At 38.9% G+C, this 17,893-nt stretch overlaps 1 protein-coding gene across 10 annotated transcripts in view; it reads left to right on the forward strand.

Moving 5' to 3' along the window:
* kmt2c (lysine methyltransferase 2C) overlaps nucleotides 1–17,893 on the forward strand; it is a 204,428-nt gene that overhangs the window by 118,534 nt on the left and 68,001 nt on the right. For 9 of the 10 annotated variants that reach the window (XM_062957189.1, XM_062957187.1, XM_062957192.1 and 6 more), the window contains 9 exons: nucleotides 1,028–1,144; nucleotides 1,336–1,437; nucleotides 2,307–2,411; nucleotides 5,904–6,085; nucleotides 7,345–7,509; nucleotides 10,281–10,390; nucleotides 11,800–11,865; nucleotides 12,314–12,526; nucleotides 16,071–16,199. In XM_062957189.1, the coding sequence (XP_062813259.1) occupies nucleotides 1,028–1,144; nucleotides 1,336–1,437; nucleotides 2,307–2,411; nucleotides 5,904–6,085; nucleotides 7,345–7,509; nucleotides 10,281–10,390; nucleotides 11,800–11,865; nucleotides 12,314–12,526; nucleotides 16,071–16,199 (1,189 nt within the window). The remainder of the gene's footprint in view (nucleotides 1–1,027; nucleotides 1,145–1,335; nucleotides 1,438–2,306; nucleotides 2,412–5,903; nucleotides 6,086–7,344; nucleotides 7,510–10,280; nucleotides 10,391–11,799; nucleotides 11,866–12,313; nucleotides 12,527–16,070; nucleotides 16,200–17,893) is intronic. The other variant, XM_062957188.1, reaches the window with a different exon arrangement.

Consider the following 17,893-nt stretch of genomic DNA (forward strand, 5'->3'; position numbering starts at 1 on the left):
TATAAACAACACAATACAATCACAATATAAAAAGATAAAACAATAATACAATATGTCAATATAAACAACAATAGAGGATAAAAATTTCATTTAAAACACATAAATGGTAAGACCGTAATAAAAACAGGATAAATTATTAAAAACCCACTGGGGCTGATTAATTAATGACCATGACTTATGGGCAACAATTTTAAATGGAGGAGTCTGTGCTACATTTCGGAGGCCTCTAAACTCATGCCAAAGGCCATTATGCAGCTCACATGCCATGCTATTCCTACTCCTGAAATTCTGAGTTACACTTCACGCATATGATAAAGTGGGCTGTAGTCTAGGAAAAGCTAATCTATATATATATAAATATAATTACGTTTTTAGGACTGAGTAAACAACAAAACTACTGAAGCAAATCACACCAAATTTGGCCACAATACACCAACACATCCAAAGTATGTCCTTCACTCAACCCCCACCCCCCAAAACCGGATTGGCCTAGGTATAATACAGCCAGACATTGAAGCAGAAAGGCTATTCAGTGCAATTTAACTAGACCAACAAAGGATTAACCTTGGTAGAAGGAGGGCAGGTTTTGAAGCAGCGATACTACTCTGTACTGTTGAAGCTGGCCAACTAAAGATCCCCCTAGGTAGCAAGCAGCCAGGCTTTAAAGCAGCAAGGCTATTCATTGCAACTCTAGCAGCTCAGAACGCAAGTTCCCAGGCTTCCAAGCAGCAAGCCAATTCCGTTGCATTCTATCTCACCAAATAAGGATTCCCATAAGAAGAAAACAGCTGTTCCACCTGGCCAACAAAAGATTCCCATACGCCACAGCAATGCGTGGCAAGGCACAGCTAGTTCTATAATAAACCTATTGATCTTCATGGTTCCCTGGGCTCTTGGTTGGTTTGGGAACAACAGATTATCACGGTTAACTCTTTGGAAACAGCATCATAAGAAATATTAATCTCCATCGAGAGGGCTATGAAATATGTTTTGACTCTGTTTAAATTTTGGATATTACTGTAAATAGGGTCGTGGATCAGGATTCCCTGGGAAGCGGAGACCACGTGGTGCAGGTCTTTCAGGCCGAGGTGGGCGAGGGAGATCAAAACTCAAGAGCGGAATTGGATCTATCCTTCCTCCAGGGGTAAGAATCTGTGGCATGTTTGTTCCTTGTCATTTGGCCAAGAAAAGGCTATAAATGTAATAACATAGAGGCAGTAACTTATATATGTTCTCATACATAAGATCGTCTTCGATAATTCTGGAATAGTATGGATGGTAACATTAAATGTGGGTAATCTATGCAAAAAGTGATGCATTGTTTTGTTTTTGCAGGTCATGGATATGGACATTTCTTATATCAAAGACGAGGAGGAAAACTCGATGCACAATACCGTTGTCTTATTTTCTAGCAGTGACAAGTTTACTTTGCATCAGGTTGCCATTTTAATTCATATTTATAGGTTTCTAGTGTTTTCCAATGTTTATCCATTAGGAATATTCACTCCATTTTTGTGCAATCTCGTGGCATTCAAATGTAGGAAGAGAGTTAATCAGTCTAAGTAATTTGGACTCATAAAGAAAGTAATGATGTCTGTAAGTGTTTTAGTAAATGTAGAAATTAAACATCCTAATACACTTCATAGACACTATCCTAGTAGAAAAAAAGGTTATAATATTTGCAAGGCTTCTGATAGTGCATTTTGTGGCTGCTTTGCTCCTATGAAGCTGAGTCACCAAGTACGTGCAAGACCAGTTCTTTACCACGTATTGCACTTGCTAATATCTGGGCTCGGTTCAAATGCTAGTTTCCTTAAAGGGCCATAGAGCTAAAGCTCAGCAGTAGATATGAAGTGGAACACTAGGAAGGATTTGAAAAACATTGAGAAAAATTCTGAAAGACCTAGTTTTTTGTGAGTTTGGGTGGGGTGAGGAAATTGTGTTTTGTTAAAAAATCTCCATGTTCGAAGGCAACTAATTCCCCAGTTCAGTTAAGGAGAGATCTATGCTAACATGAAAAAAATGTGCTATAAGTGCTACACATGTACTATAAGCGCTATAAATGTGCTATACATGTACCAAGTAGTCTGGACAGCCATGGCATCAATTCCACATGTTGACAATGCTGATAATGGAAACAGGACACACTTATTCTTAATGGAGATTAATAACTGAACCATGCACATATAAATTTCTGGAGAACCATAAGAGGTATTGGAATGTGTTCTTATTTACCTTACAACTGTTTCTTACACATTCAGAACTGGCAGTTACTTTTTCTAAAACGCACCTGTTTGATATTGTAGGATATGTGTGTAGTTTGCGGAAGTTTTGGTAAAGGCGCAGAAGGCCGATTGCTGTCTTGTTCTCAGTGTGGTCAGTGTTACCATCCCTACTGTGTCAGTATTAAGGTGAGTTATTTTAAATTACTATATGCATTGTACATGTGTAGACATATTGTGCTTAGAACCATATTGATTCCAGTTTTGACACTATTGGGGAGGCTGCTAACGTGTTAAAGTTTCCTCTATAAATGTGATTATTTTTTGTATGCCACTGGCAAAACACTTTAATTAAATGACATTTTCTAGATGCAAAAGAAGTTAACCTTTCTGTAATTTTGCAGCTATAAATAGCACCAATTATCCTACAGTAGCTTGGAAAAGTATTGAAACATAGTAAGATCCGTATTAAGCTAGATATGAGCCAAGTATTAAGATATATAGCAGGGTTTTTTTTTCTTGGAAATATTATACTCTGTCTTCATTTACAAAGGCAATAAGGTTCAATTAATTTGGTTTGTCTGTAGGCTGTCAGAACTGACAGGGACCGGAGTAGTTAATTAATGTTTTACATTCATTAGGCCAGGAGAGAATGTGTGAAAATTAAATTTGGATAGTTATGAGTTGATTTATACAGGGATAAGAAGCTATTTGTAGCAATGTATAAACTATAAACTGTCCTTTTCCATTTTATGAGTGTAATTATATGAAAAGTGGATTATCCACTATGTGGTTTAGTGTTTACTTAAGACCTACATATTATTTGTGAAAGGGATACATAGTATCAGAATAAGTTAATTGTGAATCCTTCTATAAACTTAGCTGCAGCTCCTGATATTACTGATTATTCAGTGGTGAAGTCTGCTGGGATAGGAGCTGCAGTCAAATGCATATCTTAACTTCTGTAGGGTCAAACACTTATAGAATAATATAGAATCATAGGATCAGAATCATAGAGTTGGAAGAGACTTCATGGGCCATCCACTCCAACCCCATTCTGCCAAGAAAAAGGAAAGTCACCTTCAAAGCACCCCTGACAGATGGCCATCCAGCCTCTGTTTAAAAGCTTCCAAAGAAGGAGACTCCACCACACTCCAGGGCAGAGAGTTCCACTGCTGAACAGCTCTCACAGTTCTAGGTGGAATTTTCTTTCCTGCAATTTGAAGCCACTCTCCTGTATCCTAATCTCCAGGGCAGCAGAAAACAAGCTTGCTAACTCCTCTCTATGACCTCCCCTCACATATTTGTACATGTCCATTGTCTCCTCTCAACCTTCTCTTCTGCAGGCTAAACATGCCCAGCTCTTTAAGCCACTCCTCGTAGGGTTTGTTCTCCAGACGCTTGATCATTTTAGTCGCCTTCCTCTGGACACATTCCAGCTTGTTGACATCTCTCTTAAATTGTGCTGCCCAGAATTGAACACGGTGTGATTCCAGGCAGAATAGAGGGGTAGCATAACTTCTCTGGATCTAGACTCTTATTTATCTTCTCTGCACTCACATGTCGTGGACTCCGCTTTGCGGCCCCATTTCTTAAGGTTAGCTTTGAATCCCGTACGAGTGTGGAGAAGAGCAAACCACAAACCAACTATTACAATGCAGTCTGAGCCCTGCCACATGCACAATGGAGGACTTTCTTATAGCAAACCCAGAGGCACTCCAAGTGGCCAGCTGCTGGTCAAAGGACATTTAGTTTAATTCCAATTTTTACAACTTTGTGTTTTTAAATACGTTACAACTCTAACGTTGGTTTGCTACTGACACAATAAATAAAAAAATAAACTATTTATGCAGGCCAAAATCCCATTGGCTTTTTTAGCTGCCGCATCACATTGTTGACTCATGTTTAACTTGTTGTCCACAAGGACAACAAGTTAATACAATTGTTATCAATTATATAATTGATATAGTATTTCATAAAGGATAGCAATAAAAGAGAGTTTGCTTGAGAACATTAATCTTTGAAACTAAAACCTGATGAGATGACACAGAGTAGTTCTTGAGTGCACTCTTCAGGTTTTTTTTGTTTATGGAGAAAGATTCAAGTGTTTCTACCACTTTAGCAAATTAAATGCCTTTTGTGCTTAAAACCCTACTATAAAAATTGGCATTTTAATCCATCTTAGTTGTTTTCAAAGAATTCTTTCTTTATTACTCAAACTGAGCTTGTTGCAAAAGGATGACTTTGCAGAATGCCCTAAGTTCATTCTGCATCACCTTCTGAAAAAAAAACCCCAAAGATTTTGCATGAAACATTGGAAAGTAAATGCTAGTAAATATTGTATGTACTTGATTGGAAGTGATGACCTGTATGTGTGTGTGTGTGTATAATATATATATATATATATATATATATATATATATATATATATATAATAAAATTCATTCATATATACATACATTGTTGCACACAATGCAATACTTTTCATCTATTAGTCTTTCACAATATTTCTCAGAAAAAATATTTTCAATAAGGGGTCACAGTCTTCTACACAATGCAATACTTTTCATCTGTTAGTCTTTCACAATCATTTCTCTGATAATATATTTTCAATAAGGGGTCACAGTCTTCTATTTCAATAGTACATATAAAGATATTATAGGCTCCAAATTAATATCCATTTCCTCCTTGCCTTCAGTCCATTAGCTTCCTCTATGTACATTTTAAAGTTAATTTTACATTGAGATATTGGATCATTGGTTGCCATTCATTAACAAAGTTCGCTAAAGGTTCTCCTCTTAAGTGTACAGTTATTATCAACAAATCTGTAATATATTGTTCCAGTTCTGCTAAAGGAGGCACCTCTGATGTTTTCCAATATCTAGCGTATACTATCCGAGTTGCCACTGTCATGTAAAACAAAATTCTTCCAAATTTCCTTTCCAGTTCTGTTTTTTTAAATGTTGGAAGGGTTTTTCACATTTTCATAAGCACTGAATGCTGCATTAGGTCTATATTAACTTAGAGTAGCATCCAGTGCTAATGAAAATGTGAAAAAAATCCAACATTTTAAATGCGTTTTGTGTCCTTATTACAAAGGGAGCTAGAGAATTGTTTCCCAGCAAATTTCAATTTGTTTCCATCTACCTTGCATCTGTTCCCTGTTATTGGATTGGCTATCAGAAAGCTAAAATGTGTGCAAGACCTGTTTCATGCATTATAGTCTTAATGAGTGATCACATGGAAGCCAACACTGCTGTGTTTGTTCACTGTTCTGAAACATTTCCTACCGCCTTTCCTTGCAAGGGGGAAGGCTGGAGGAGCTTGGTACTCGCCTATCGTACTAAGCCTTGGCAGGAGTGGCTTCCTTTCTTGCCAGATCCAGACCTCTGCAGGTAGTAAGACAGATTAGCTGCATAGGAGGGGAGCTTCCAGAATCCAACTGCTAGGCAGCAAGTTTCTGTTAATATTAAATATCCATCTGCAAAGACATATTTTTGGCTTCCCAAAAATTGAGAGCATTCGCCTCTTTAAATAGTAATTTTAAATCTCTCAGAAAGATTTTTTTAAGAAGTATTTCTCCAGGATACAGGCAATCTTATTAATAATAGAAGCCTATAAAACAATAGGGATTTATCCAGTGTTTCTATGAATATTTTCCTGCTGTCTTTCGCTATGCAGATTACAAAAGTGGTACTCCACAAGGGTTGGAGATGCCTGGAGTGCACTGTGTGCGAAGCCTGCGGGAAGGCAACGGATCCAGGAAGGCTACTCCTTTGTGATGACTGTGATATCAGCTATCACACATACTGCCTGGATCCACCTCTGCAAACCGTTCCCAAGGGAGGTTGGAAGTGCAAATGGTGTGTTTGAGCTTATTCTATATGATATCCAATATTATTTTTATGCCCGACGGTGTTTTAAACATTTATGTGTGTACTGTATATATTTGTGTATAATATTTGAGGAACTTTTGGCAAGAAATCCACCCAAAGAACCTGGGTTGATTTTGCTGGGGAAAAGGTAACCGACACAGCTTCTTGGTTTTTCCTTTTGTGGTGGAAAGAACAGAGAAGTTTGGTGTTCCTTTTAGGTTATCCTGGGATGGGCTAACCCAGAGATGTCACACCAAGGACCACGTCAGACCTATGGTTGCCTTCAAAGGGCTGGTTGTAATTGTAAAATTGTATAAATGTAACAGGGACCCTTGGTGGCGCAGCAGTTTAAACCACTGAGCTGCTAAACGTGCTGACTGAAAGGTTGGCATTTTGAATCTGAGGAGCGGGGTGAGCTCCTGCTGTTTGCCCCTGCTTCTACCAACCTAGCAGTTTGAAAACATGCAAATGTGAGTAGATCAATAAGTACAGCTTTTGCGGGAAAGTAATGGCACTCCATGCAGTCATGCCGGCCACATGACCTTGGAGGTGTCTACGGACAGCACCGGCTCTTCAGCTTAGAAATGGAGATGGGCACCACCCCTCAGAGTCGGACACAATTAGACTTAATGTCAGGGAAAAACCTTTACCTTCATTATAATTGTAACTACGTTGCCCTGGCATTGAAAGCACATGGGCCACATAAAATGACGTGGCGGACCAGATTCGGCCAGCGTGGGCTTCTTTTACTGCTGCATTTAGCAGCATGGTGATAGCAGTGAGGAGGAGAACATTTTTCAGTTGCGGCTTCATTGTGTGAAATGGTCTCTTCAGAGGTGCTCCTTGGTATACTACAATATTTTGGGCAGCAGGTAAACATCCCCATGTTTTCAAGCATTTTGGGTTTGTAGTTTGAAGTGCTTTTCAGATCCTTCCACTACTGTTATCCTTTCCTGTCAGTTCAATATCAATTCACATCATTTTTCATTATTGTATTTTATGATGATAGCTCAGGCATGGGCAAACTTTAACCCTCCGGGTATTTTGGACTTCAACTCCTGCAATTCCTAACAGCCGGTAGGCTGTTAGGAATTGTGGGAGTTGGAGTCCAAAACACATGGAGGGCCAAAGTTTGCCCATGCCTGTGTTAGCTCCTAATTGTGCAGTAAAGAGGTTCTGTTTTTGTGCAGTAAAGTAAATAAACTGTGTTAGTAAATAAACAATAACATCTTGTTTTCATTTTGTAGGTGTGTTTGGTGCAGACACTGTGGCGCTACTTCTCCTGGTCTGAGATGTGAATGGCAAAATAATTACACACAGTGCGCTCCTTGCGCAAGTTTATCTACCTGCCCAATCTGCTGTTGCAATTATAGAGAAGAAGACCTTATTCTACAGTGTAGACAGTGTGACAGGTCTGGTTTCTACTACATTGTGATCTTTTTTTTCCATATCTCATTTATTTATTTATTTTGCCTGTTCCTGATCAAGACTTTTCTTTTCTTATAAAATAATGTGGTTGAGGGGACTTAGGTGCAAATAATTCTTCATAGAAGAGAAAAATCAGTGAAAATACTTATTAAGACATAGACATATTAGTTGGAACGGTATACCAAGGGATCATGTAGAATCTTAGAAACTGAGAAAGAAGACTACTTCATTAGGTGCATGGAGTGAAGTGCCTAGAAATGGACATTTATAAGCAAACTGCATGTGTAAGCCATAGAAATCCAAATGTATTAAGTTTTTACAATGGCTGTTGGGGCACTAAGACATAAAGAAGGGTGTTGCTGAAAGCCAGATAAAGTAGGTAACCATATGAATGTTGAAGGGAGAATGTAAAGTCGTACTAGCTGTGAGTCAAAAATAAGATGGGGTAGATTGGTAAACAGAGCCTTCATGCATATCTGGTGTTAACAACTAGTGTTACAATATGTGTAGCGTGCCAGGAAATCATTGTGTCTGTTCAACCAACTGTGAATAGATGCCATTCTCCTGTTTCTTTTTGCAGTCTTCTCTTGTAGGTGGTGGTGGTAGTAGTTGTAGATTCCTGGCTGAGGATTGAGATGAAATGTTCTGCAACTGGTTTTTGTGTATTCCCATTTTCAATTTCTGATTTGTATTCATTTATTCTCTGGTACAGGGACTGCTTAGTTTGCCCAATGTAGAGTACTAAAGGGCATTGTTGACAGAATATGGCACATATTGATTAGAAGATGAGCAAGTGAAAATACCTCTAATATTGTAAGGAGCCCCGGTGGCAAAGTGTGTTAAAGCACTGAGTGGCTGAACTCGCAGACCAAAAGGTCCCAGGTTCAAACCCCGGGAGTGGCGTGAGCGGCTGCTGTTAGCTCCAGCTCCTGCCAACCTAGCAGTTCGAAAACATGCCAGTGAGAGTAGATCAATAGGTACCACTCCAGCGGGAAGGTAACGGCGCTCCATGCAGTCATGCCGGCCACATGACCTTGGAGGTGTCTATAGACAACGCCGGCTCTTCGGCTTAGAAATGGAGATGGGCACCAACCCCCAAAGTCAGACATGACTGGACTTAACGTCAGGGGAAACCTTTACCTTTTTATTGTGTGTGATGTGATTCAATCCCATGATGACATTTTTTGAGTAGATGATGTGTGAGCAGAGTTGGCACCTGAGTTTCTGGCAAGGTCTTGTACCTGCTAGTGTTGTGTGTTCTTCTATAGCAGTGGTTCTCAACCTGGGGTCCCCAGATGTTTTTGGCCTTCAACTCCCAGAAATCCTAACAGCTGGTAAATTGGCTGGGATTTCTCGGAGTTGTTGGCCAAAACATCTGGGGACCCCAAGTTGAGAACCACTGTTCTATAGGTAAGTAAGTGTTTGAGATTGGAAGGCTCTCTGTAGGTGAGGATAGGCCTGCCACCAAGAGCCCTTGAGACGGCAGCATGATTATTTAGAGTAATTTGTGGTTTATTGATGATCTCCGTCGGGAGCTGTATGTGACCATTAGTAGAGTTCTGCCATTTCCTGTGTTCGGTCCGTTCTTCCAGGCTACAACTTTTGCCTTGTTGATGTTTTAAAATTCTTATGGTGGGTTCAGTAAGATGAGAAATTATTGTAATTCTGTGAGTTTACTTCCCTTTCTTGTGGGTCTGAGCCAATGGTTCTCAACCTGTGGATCCCAGATGTTTTGAACTTCAACTTCCAGAAAACCTAGCATCTGGTAAACTGGCTGGGTTTTCTGGGAGTTGTAGGCCAAAACACCTGGAGACCCACAGGTTGAGAACCACTGAACTCTGAGCAGATGCAATTGTGTTCAATGGCTTGGCTATAAACTATGGATTTGGTGGTATACTACTCAGGGTGGGATCTGGAGGCATGTATGTATGTATAGGATTATGAGAGAGCGGTGTTGAGATGTCCACTGTGTAGCTGTATAGTGGTGAGCTTGTTGCCTTATCACCATACCCACAGGTCTTGCATTTCCTAGGCACTCCGTGCATCTGATAAAGTAGCTTTACGTCTACGAAAGCTTATGCAACCAACTTCCTTCTCCCAGTTAGTCTCAGAGGTGTTACAAGATTTCTTTGTGTCGTGGTAATTATTGGCAGCACTTTCTATTAAAGTAGTGTTTCAGGTACCCTACTAGTCTGGGCTGGAAAAAGACACTTCATACTTGAATAGTGATAATGGACCTGGGAATCTTATCAAGCTATTAACCGCATAGCTTTTTATAACATGGAGTGAACATTGCTCTTCCACACAGAAGAATTATCAGCCTACTCCAATCCCATCTCATAGGAACTGAACTTCAGTTTACTGGCTGTTGTCCTTTCTGTTACCACGACCCATCACCGATCTAGCATTTCCACGATTGGCGCTTGTTATTTGTTAACGCAGTCAAAGCAATCTCGGTGGACAGAAATCAGAGATGACACTCAACTGAAATGAATCTTGAAATTCCATCTTGTTCAAGAGTGCCTGGAGCAATATAGCAAACCACTTGCTGAAGTACCTTGCTGAGGAAAGAATATTAGCGATCGGCTAATTTTAACAGCTGTTGTGGAGGATTGTACCATGGCCACTTTAGAGCAGCTCTTAAGGCACTAGACACATTCTGTTTGTTTTCAGTCTCAAAGTCTGAATGCTATTGTGGTATTAAATTGTATGTCTTTGAGCTAACTCTTTCTTCCCTCTTCAATTCAACTTCCAGATGGATGCACACAGTCTGCCAAAACCTAAACACAGAGGAGGAAGTTGAAAGCACAGCTGACAATGGTTTTGACTGTACCATGTGTAGGCCATATGTACTACCAGCAAATGGTAATTTCTTAATGGTATATCTAGGAGCATTGCAGTTAGTTTGGAAATGTCTGTGTCTGTCTCTCTGACCATAAGGGCTTTGTCTTTGCTGTCCTCTGAGTGTGACTTTTCCAAGCTCACCCAGCAGTTTACATGGCTGAACAGGGATTTGAACCCTGACTTCCAGAGTCATAAGTCCAGTGTTTAAAATGCTACAAGCATGCTGGTTCTCATGGTGTCAGATGCTCAATAAATTGCAAAGACAGTTCTTGGAAGAAATTACTCATTTTTTTTTAGCATGGTAGAATAAGTAATGGTAAATAAAACAGTTCATTAAAGATGTACTTAAATAACCAGAGTAGTGATGGTGACACTCACTATTGCTGTAAAGGGGCTGGGCTTAGCATAGCAGGCTAAACTGCTGTGCTGAAGGTTGGCAGTTCAAGCCCGGGTTGGGGATGAGCACTTGCCGTTAGCCCCAGCTCATCTGCCCACCTAGCAGGTCTAAAGCAGAAAATGCTAGTAGATAAATAGGTACTGCTTTTAGTAGGGAGGTAATAAATGTGTCCTTAAGGACATCAATTAAGGAAAGCTCCTCAGTATGGAAGATGGAGATACAGCAAATCCCCCCCTCCCCAATGGCCAGAGTCAAGCACAGCTTTCAAGATGTCAGAAATAAGATGGGGAAAAAACTGCCTTTACCTCTCTTTGTGTTGTCTGTCCTTGTTAATTGTATAATCGGCATTGAATGTGTAAGCCACTCTGAATCCCCTTCAGAGTGAGAAGAGCAGGAAATAAATACTGTTAATAATAAATAAATTCTTGCTTACTAAACCTGTTCCATTGTGCAGAATTTTGTATTGGGCTTTCCACTGTTTTTCTTGAACGAATGTGCAGAAATATAAATATATGTCATCTCAAACTGTAGTCGGTGCTGAAACTGAAAGGTTCACAAATAGGAAATGCAGTTGTATTTCTCCTGCACTAATGGAACAGTTAAATAGTTGCAAAATATTAATGAAAAGTATTGAAAAATAAACTTATAGATGATGATGATGATGATAATAATAATAAGTTTATTTGTATCCTGCCTCCGAAGGGGACTCGGGGCAGCTCACAGAAATATCAGATACAAAACAATAACTATGTACAATACATCAACAAACAATAGCATGCACCAGTAGTAGCATTTACACATTAACCAGAACATTAAAAAACACTTACTAAAAACATAGAATTAAAAACAGTGAGGCTGTAATAGTAAATCAGCAAAGTGCACACTATAAGTTGCGAATTAAAACATAGATAAAGTGCTACAAGTTCGTTTGAGGTCAATCTGGGATGAGAGGAGCCCTGAGCCAATGTCAAGTATGAAATATTGTAATTGAGCTAATGTAAAACAATAAATCTCTTTTTCTTTTTCTTTTTAGTGCCTTCCACAGAATGCTGTGAATCATCAGCTGCAGCCCAAATTTTAACGAAAGCAAAGGAACTTGGTAATTTTTGAAATTTTTAATTCCTTCGTCTTTATCATGGTTTTAACTATTTCTGTGCCATTTCTAAAACTATGGCTGCCCATAGTATATAAAGATATCTCGAAGGTATTTCTCACCATACCTTTTCCTTACTTACTTTATTTAAAGTTTGACGCTTCTCTTTCAACAACTTATTTGCTGAATAAATATGGATAAAATAATAAATATGAATAAAAACTGAGCAGCTTCTATGTTAAAGTAGTTCTTTAAGTGAGTCACAAACTATGTTGAGAATGACGGGGTGGGGAGCAGGGGCTAGATTAATTTTAGGCTATGATTTTTAGGAGACAGGGATACAATTCCTTAAAGATGGGGAACAAAACCAACAATAACAAAAAACTACTTCATATTCAATAAGCAAAATTATTAAAGCTATGTATTCGTCTTATGGTTCATGCAAATTTCATAGACCCACCGAAGACATACACTCAGGATGGAGTCTGTTTGACAGAAACAGGGATGTCTCAGTTACAGAGTCTTAGTGCAGTTGTACAAAGAAGAAAACGGACCAAGCCAAAGCTCAAATTGAAGATTATAAACCAGAATAGTGTGGCTGTGCTCCAAACACCACCTGACATCCAGTCAGAACACTCAAGGGATGGGGAGATGGATGACAGTAGAGGTAATTCTTCTTCTGTGTGTGCTATCTTTTCCTATTGGCAATTAGTCTGTAGATGGTCCTTGGTTCCAAAGGTTGTGTTGCTGTCGGAAATGTCATTGCTCAGATTGTATGATATGGAATTCAAAATGGGAGTGACCTGTTATTTCCCTGTTTCTATTACTCTATCTCTTGTCTTCAAAGCCTAAAGTGTTATACCAGTCAGACAACTACTTAGTAAGTAAGTAACTTTATTTTTCTATCCCGCCACCATCTCCCCGCAAGGACTCGGGGCGGCTAACACGGGACAAAGGCCCGAAAGCAGTAAACAAAGTACAACAAATTAAGGCACATTACAATGAGTAAAAACACAGTAAAATCGACATTATGCAAGAACAATACATTAACCATAAAAACTCATTAAGAGCATAAAATGAGTAAAATTAAAATAATATAAAAATGGACCCCCAGGTTGATAGAGGGGGATAGCGTGGAGGGGACATTAAGACTAAAGTGCAATAATGTAATTATAAAGTGCTTCAGGGCAAAAGGACAAAAGGCCAGCATTTCTCGACGGTTGGGATTGAGAACGGACATCCAATTAAGTATAGGGAAAGGGGACAGTGTGAAAAATAGTATATTAATTTTAAGTTTAGGTCATGGGGACTAAATTATTCAAATGCACAACGAAAAAACCAAAGTTTAACTTCATAGGGGGAAACACGGTCAAAAAGGTAGGCAAGTCCTGAACCATTTAGGGCTTTATAGGTAAGAATCTGCACCTTGAATTGGGACCGGAAAATAATCAGTAGCCAGTGGAGCTCCTTACTTATCTATGTTCATGGAATCAACTCTTTTGGAGTGCAAATAATTTTTGTCATCAGCTTTCTTCCGCTCTGTATTCCTTCCACATATGCCTTGGCTGCCTTGTGACAGCCTTCAGTAATTCGCCCAAAATTTTGCTCTTTTTTTATCAAAACAATCTTATTTTCCTGGAAGCGTGCCAATCTAATCACTTTTCCTCCCTTCAGGTACCCTAAGAGGTCAGTCTTCTGCCTAGCCAAAAACAAAACCATTCTTTTTCTCTTGCAATTTTTTGGCAATGCCTACTAGTTTCTAGGCCAGCTCTACGAGATTGGTATTAAACCATTCAAGCAGAACAAGAGACAGAGAAAGATGTAGGCATAATGAATGTGAGGAAGGAATTTTAAAGAAAAGTTCAGTAGTATAAATACAGTAGTAAACAAAAAGCAGGGTGGTAATTGAGCAGAAGAATCTGCAGGTGTAGAAAATACCTAGACAGAGTGCACAAGACTAATCAATATGTTTTGGTGATTCTTGGAATAATAACTTAGGATTCTCTAGAGCAGGCCTGGGCAGACTTGGGCCCTCCAGGTGTTTTGGACTTCAACTCCCACAATTCCTAACAGCCGGTAGGCTGTTAGGAATTGTGGGAGTTGAAGTCCAAAACACCTGGAGGGCCCAAGTTTGCCCACAACTGTTCTAAAGTCTTGATGTGTGTACTTATTCTGTTGCTTTCCAATTCAGCCAAAGACTCTGAGTCATGACATTACCCACGAGCAAATTGTTGTCTATCAGCTCTGTAAAATGGAATGATTGTGACTTATCTGGTAACTAACACAATGAACAATATTGCACTCTCAAGGTGGCATAATAACACTAAATACTGTGGATCTGTAATACTTTCAGTCCATTCACCATGAACACAACTCAGATAAGCAAATTCATTTTACTTGACTTGAATACTTTTCAAAGTTTGAAAAGTCTGTGTCTAAATTTTTGGGGTGTATCACACTTACTTCAGATGCTAAAAACACATCGTGGAATCCTATGACAAATGCATATATGAAGCTTTGTCTTTTCATAAATCATGGATTAAATAAGAATACATTTTGTCACAGTTTTTTTATTCACATGATATTCCCAGCTGTTCGTCAGAACAAAATGCCATAAAGAAGTATATTATATGCCTGATGTAGGTAGCCTGTTGCTGATAGGCTGCATGCAGCCCCTGCCCAATTTTATACCCCTCAAAAGCATCACCCCCCTGGCCACAAAAGGAAGATAAATCATGCTTCTTGAAGGCTTCATGAAATATAATTTTCTGGCCTCTTTTCAATTCAGCTGGTAATGTGGCTCATGATGGATTCTGCCAAGGGGAAATTAAATTCTAGAACTGCCAGCTTTCTCTACCCTGTTATTGACAGAGTTGCACATTCGTTGCACTGTTACTTGCCTGGAAGCAATCTCGTATTAAGTTGTTAAATGCAACTTTTATTGTGTTCTCAATCTTGTAGTAGCATTAGTTCTTAACCCTAGCCATATCTTTCTAATTTTAATAATAATAATAATAATAATAATAATAATAATAATAATAATAATAATAATAATAGAGGAGCCGCAGTGGTGCAACAGGTTAAACGACTGAGCAGTTGAACTTGCTGACCAGAAGGTTGACAGTTCAAATCTGCAGGGCGGAGTGAGCTCCTGCTGTTAGCCCCAGCTTCTGCCAACCTAGCAGTTTGAAAATATGCAAGTTTGAGTAGATCAATAGTTAGGTAACGGTGCTCCATGCCGTCATGTCGGCCACATGAACCTAGAGGTGTCTACAGAAAACACCGGCTCTTCGGCTTAGAAATGGCGATGAGCACCACCCAGTCTAGAGTTGGGCATGACTAGACTTAATGTCAAGGGGAAATCTTTACCTTTAATAATAGTAATAATAATAATAATTTTATTTCTTAGCCGCCTCTCCTCATGGCTCGAGACAGGTTACAACATTGCTAAGAACACAGAATCGTCTAAAAATATCTACAAAATACACGTTAAATCATATTTCTACACAATACATATTAAAATACACAGCACAAAGATTAAACATAAGATGCACGTTGAAAATTTGTGATCCGTGCTATTGTTCCTTTTGTGTTCAAAGCATTCGATTTGCCACTGTTTCACATAACATAATCTAGTTACTTCTGAAAACACATGGTGCCCAACTTTTTTGCGTGTACGGTCAGGTTTGTGCATTCGGGCCTCCACATTTGGTGGGATTAGGGGCACAGGACCAACACAAAAGTGAAATACTGCAAATAAAAAAATGTTGTTCTTGAAAATATCTTGCTAGGACCTTCAGCATGATCCTATGGTGAATTTCCACCGAAGTTGATAATAGAATCACACTGGAAGACCTAGCAATTTCTAGAGATAATATTTTTATCAAATCCATGAATTATCAAATCCTGTCAAAGGTGAGGCCTGACTGTATTCCATATTTGGCTAGCTGTGTATCCACTGAAAATTATTTCGTTCATTAGTGTGCACTACTTAGTGTTTAATAACAGGCTCTTTATGTTAAAGCCATAGGAAAAGGAGATGTTTTTGGATTTTATCTTGGTTATGTTATTTTATTTTTACTGTATGTTTTGTCTGTTGAATTTTAAAATAATGGTATTATGCTTATTTCAGATCTGAGGCAAATATGTAAAAGTACAATGACAAATCCAGTATATGTTAGTTTGTAACTCTCCTTTTTATTATTGTTCAGAAGGAGAGCTCATGGACTGTGAAGGAAAATCAGACACAAGCCCAGAGCGGGAAGCTGTCGATGAAGATCCCAAGGGAATAGAAGGAACGGAGGGGATCAAAAAGCGGAAGAGAAAACCATACCGACCTGGTAGAGTATATGCTTCAGCTGCTTGCATATTCATTATACTCTTGTTTAATAACAATGTGTGTTAAGAAAAATCCTTCAACTTACACATTTAGGTTGATGAAAATAGTCTATGTGTCATGGACAGGAGTTTCCTCTAATCAAGTTAGGATTTAATTTACTGTCTCATTAGCAACCTGTCCATTCCAAAGTTACTTAAGCAGCAGGAAACCTGCCCATATTGTGCTGTTAAGTAGCAATGTTGGGCTGAAATTCACAGTTTGGTGGTTAAACCTGTTAAAATGTTGGCCTGCTGTTTTAATTGGATATATGTCTTACAAATGAATGCTTTAGTCATATAATTTCAAAGAGTGAGTTGGGAGGCATATTTTAAGAGTAACCTCTCTTTTGATTATGTAATCAAAGCAACTTTCATTATTATTAAAATAAATACTGTCACCATGGTGGTTATGTAGCTTTCTTTCGGTTTCTAGAACATATATTTATGTATTACTGAATTTATACCCCACCTTTCTCACCCCGAAGGGGACTCAGAGCCATATTTGCAAAGTCTCACAAAGGAGAATTATTTCAGGTGCTCAAACAACCTATAAAATGTCTGGAGGAAAAGTTGGACTTTGTTCATAATAGTTCTGGCAATATAACCGGAGTAAAAGTTTTACTCCATTTTACTCATGGATCTTACTCAGAGTTTTGCACTAATCACCCTCTGTACGTAGCAATCGATGTCTTGGTTTTAATCATTGTCATGTTATGTTGTTGTTTTTAAATATTATATTGTGTTTTAAACTTTGGGGAAATGCAGGCAGGGTACAAGAATAAAGTTATTATTGTTGTTGGACAGATTCATGTCACTTGTTGTCATGATTAGTGAAAGTCATCTGAGATCCTGTTGAGGGGTGGGAAAAGATAGATCTTGTTGCGGTTTGTTTAAATCGTGCAGGTCCAGAAGACTAGCCCCTTTGTTTGTTCAAAGATGAGCAATACAAAATAGAAGAGTGCAAAACTCAAATTTACTCTTGTATAGGCAGAGTTCAAGAAAGCAGTGACTTCAACACAAACCAATAATACAGACACAGTATTACACTCACATATAGTCCATACAATTCTTCCAGTAGGAAATATGTCTCTTCCAGTGTTCCTTCCTTGGACATGGAGACAATTTTGTCAACATCAAATGGGCTACAAGTCAGGTGCTTACGCCAAGTAGAACTCAGCAAACCCAGGAGCAAACATGCAATAAGCCAAAATCATAGAACAAACACTGCTCAGTTATACCCCTTTGGGAGTGGTTCAAACTGATTGACCTTAATTACTTAACCTGTGGTTTGCAATTAATCAGAGCGAGCCTTTTCCTCTGATAGTGATCCCACAAGAACTTAATCATGTACCTTAAGAGATCTTGCTAGCATACCCTGTACATTTGTTTCCTGTGCTGTCCTATCATGGAGATTCCTAGTGCTTAGCCTCACCGACTCTTCAAAATGGCCAGTAGTTGCTGATGCTAAGTTGGTTGGTATTAACCTTAGTAGACCCAATTTGATTTCCCCCAGTTTCCTTTTCAGAAGCAAGAAGCTCTTTTTGTGTGTGTGCACATAATAGAGGCATAAACACAAAAGTTAACAATTGAGAGAGAAGACTCCCTGCTTCATTGCTTCTCTCCTTGATGATGTGACAAGTCTGGGTAGCCCATCTCT

This window comes from Anolis carolinensis, chromosome 6 (assembly GCF_035594765.1).
Source record: "Anolis carolinensis isolate JA03-04 chromosome 6, rAnoCar3.1.pri, whole genome shotgun sequence".
Taxonomy (NCBI): Eukaryota; Metazoa; Chordata; class Lepidosauria; order Squamata; family Dactyloidae; genus Anolis; species Anolis carolinensis.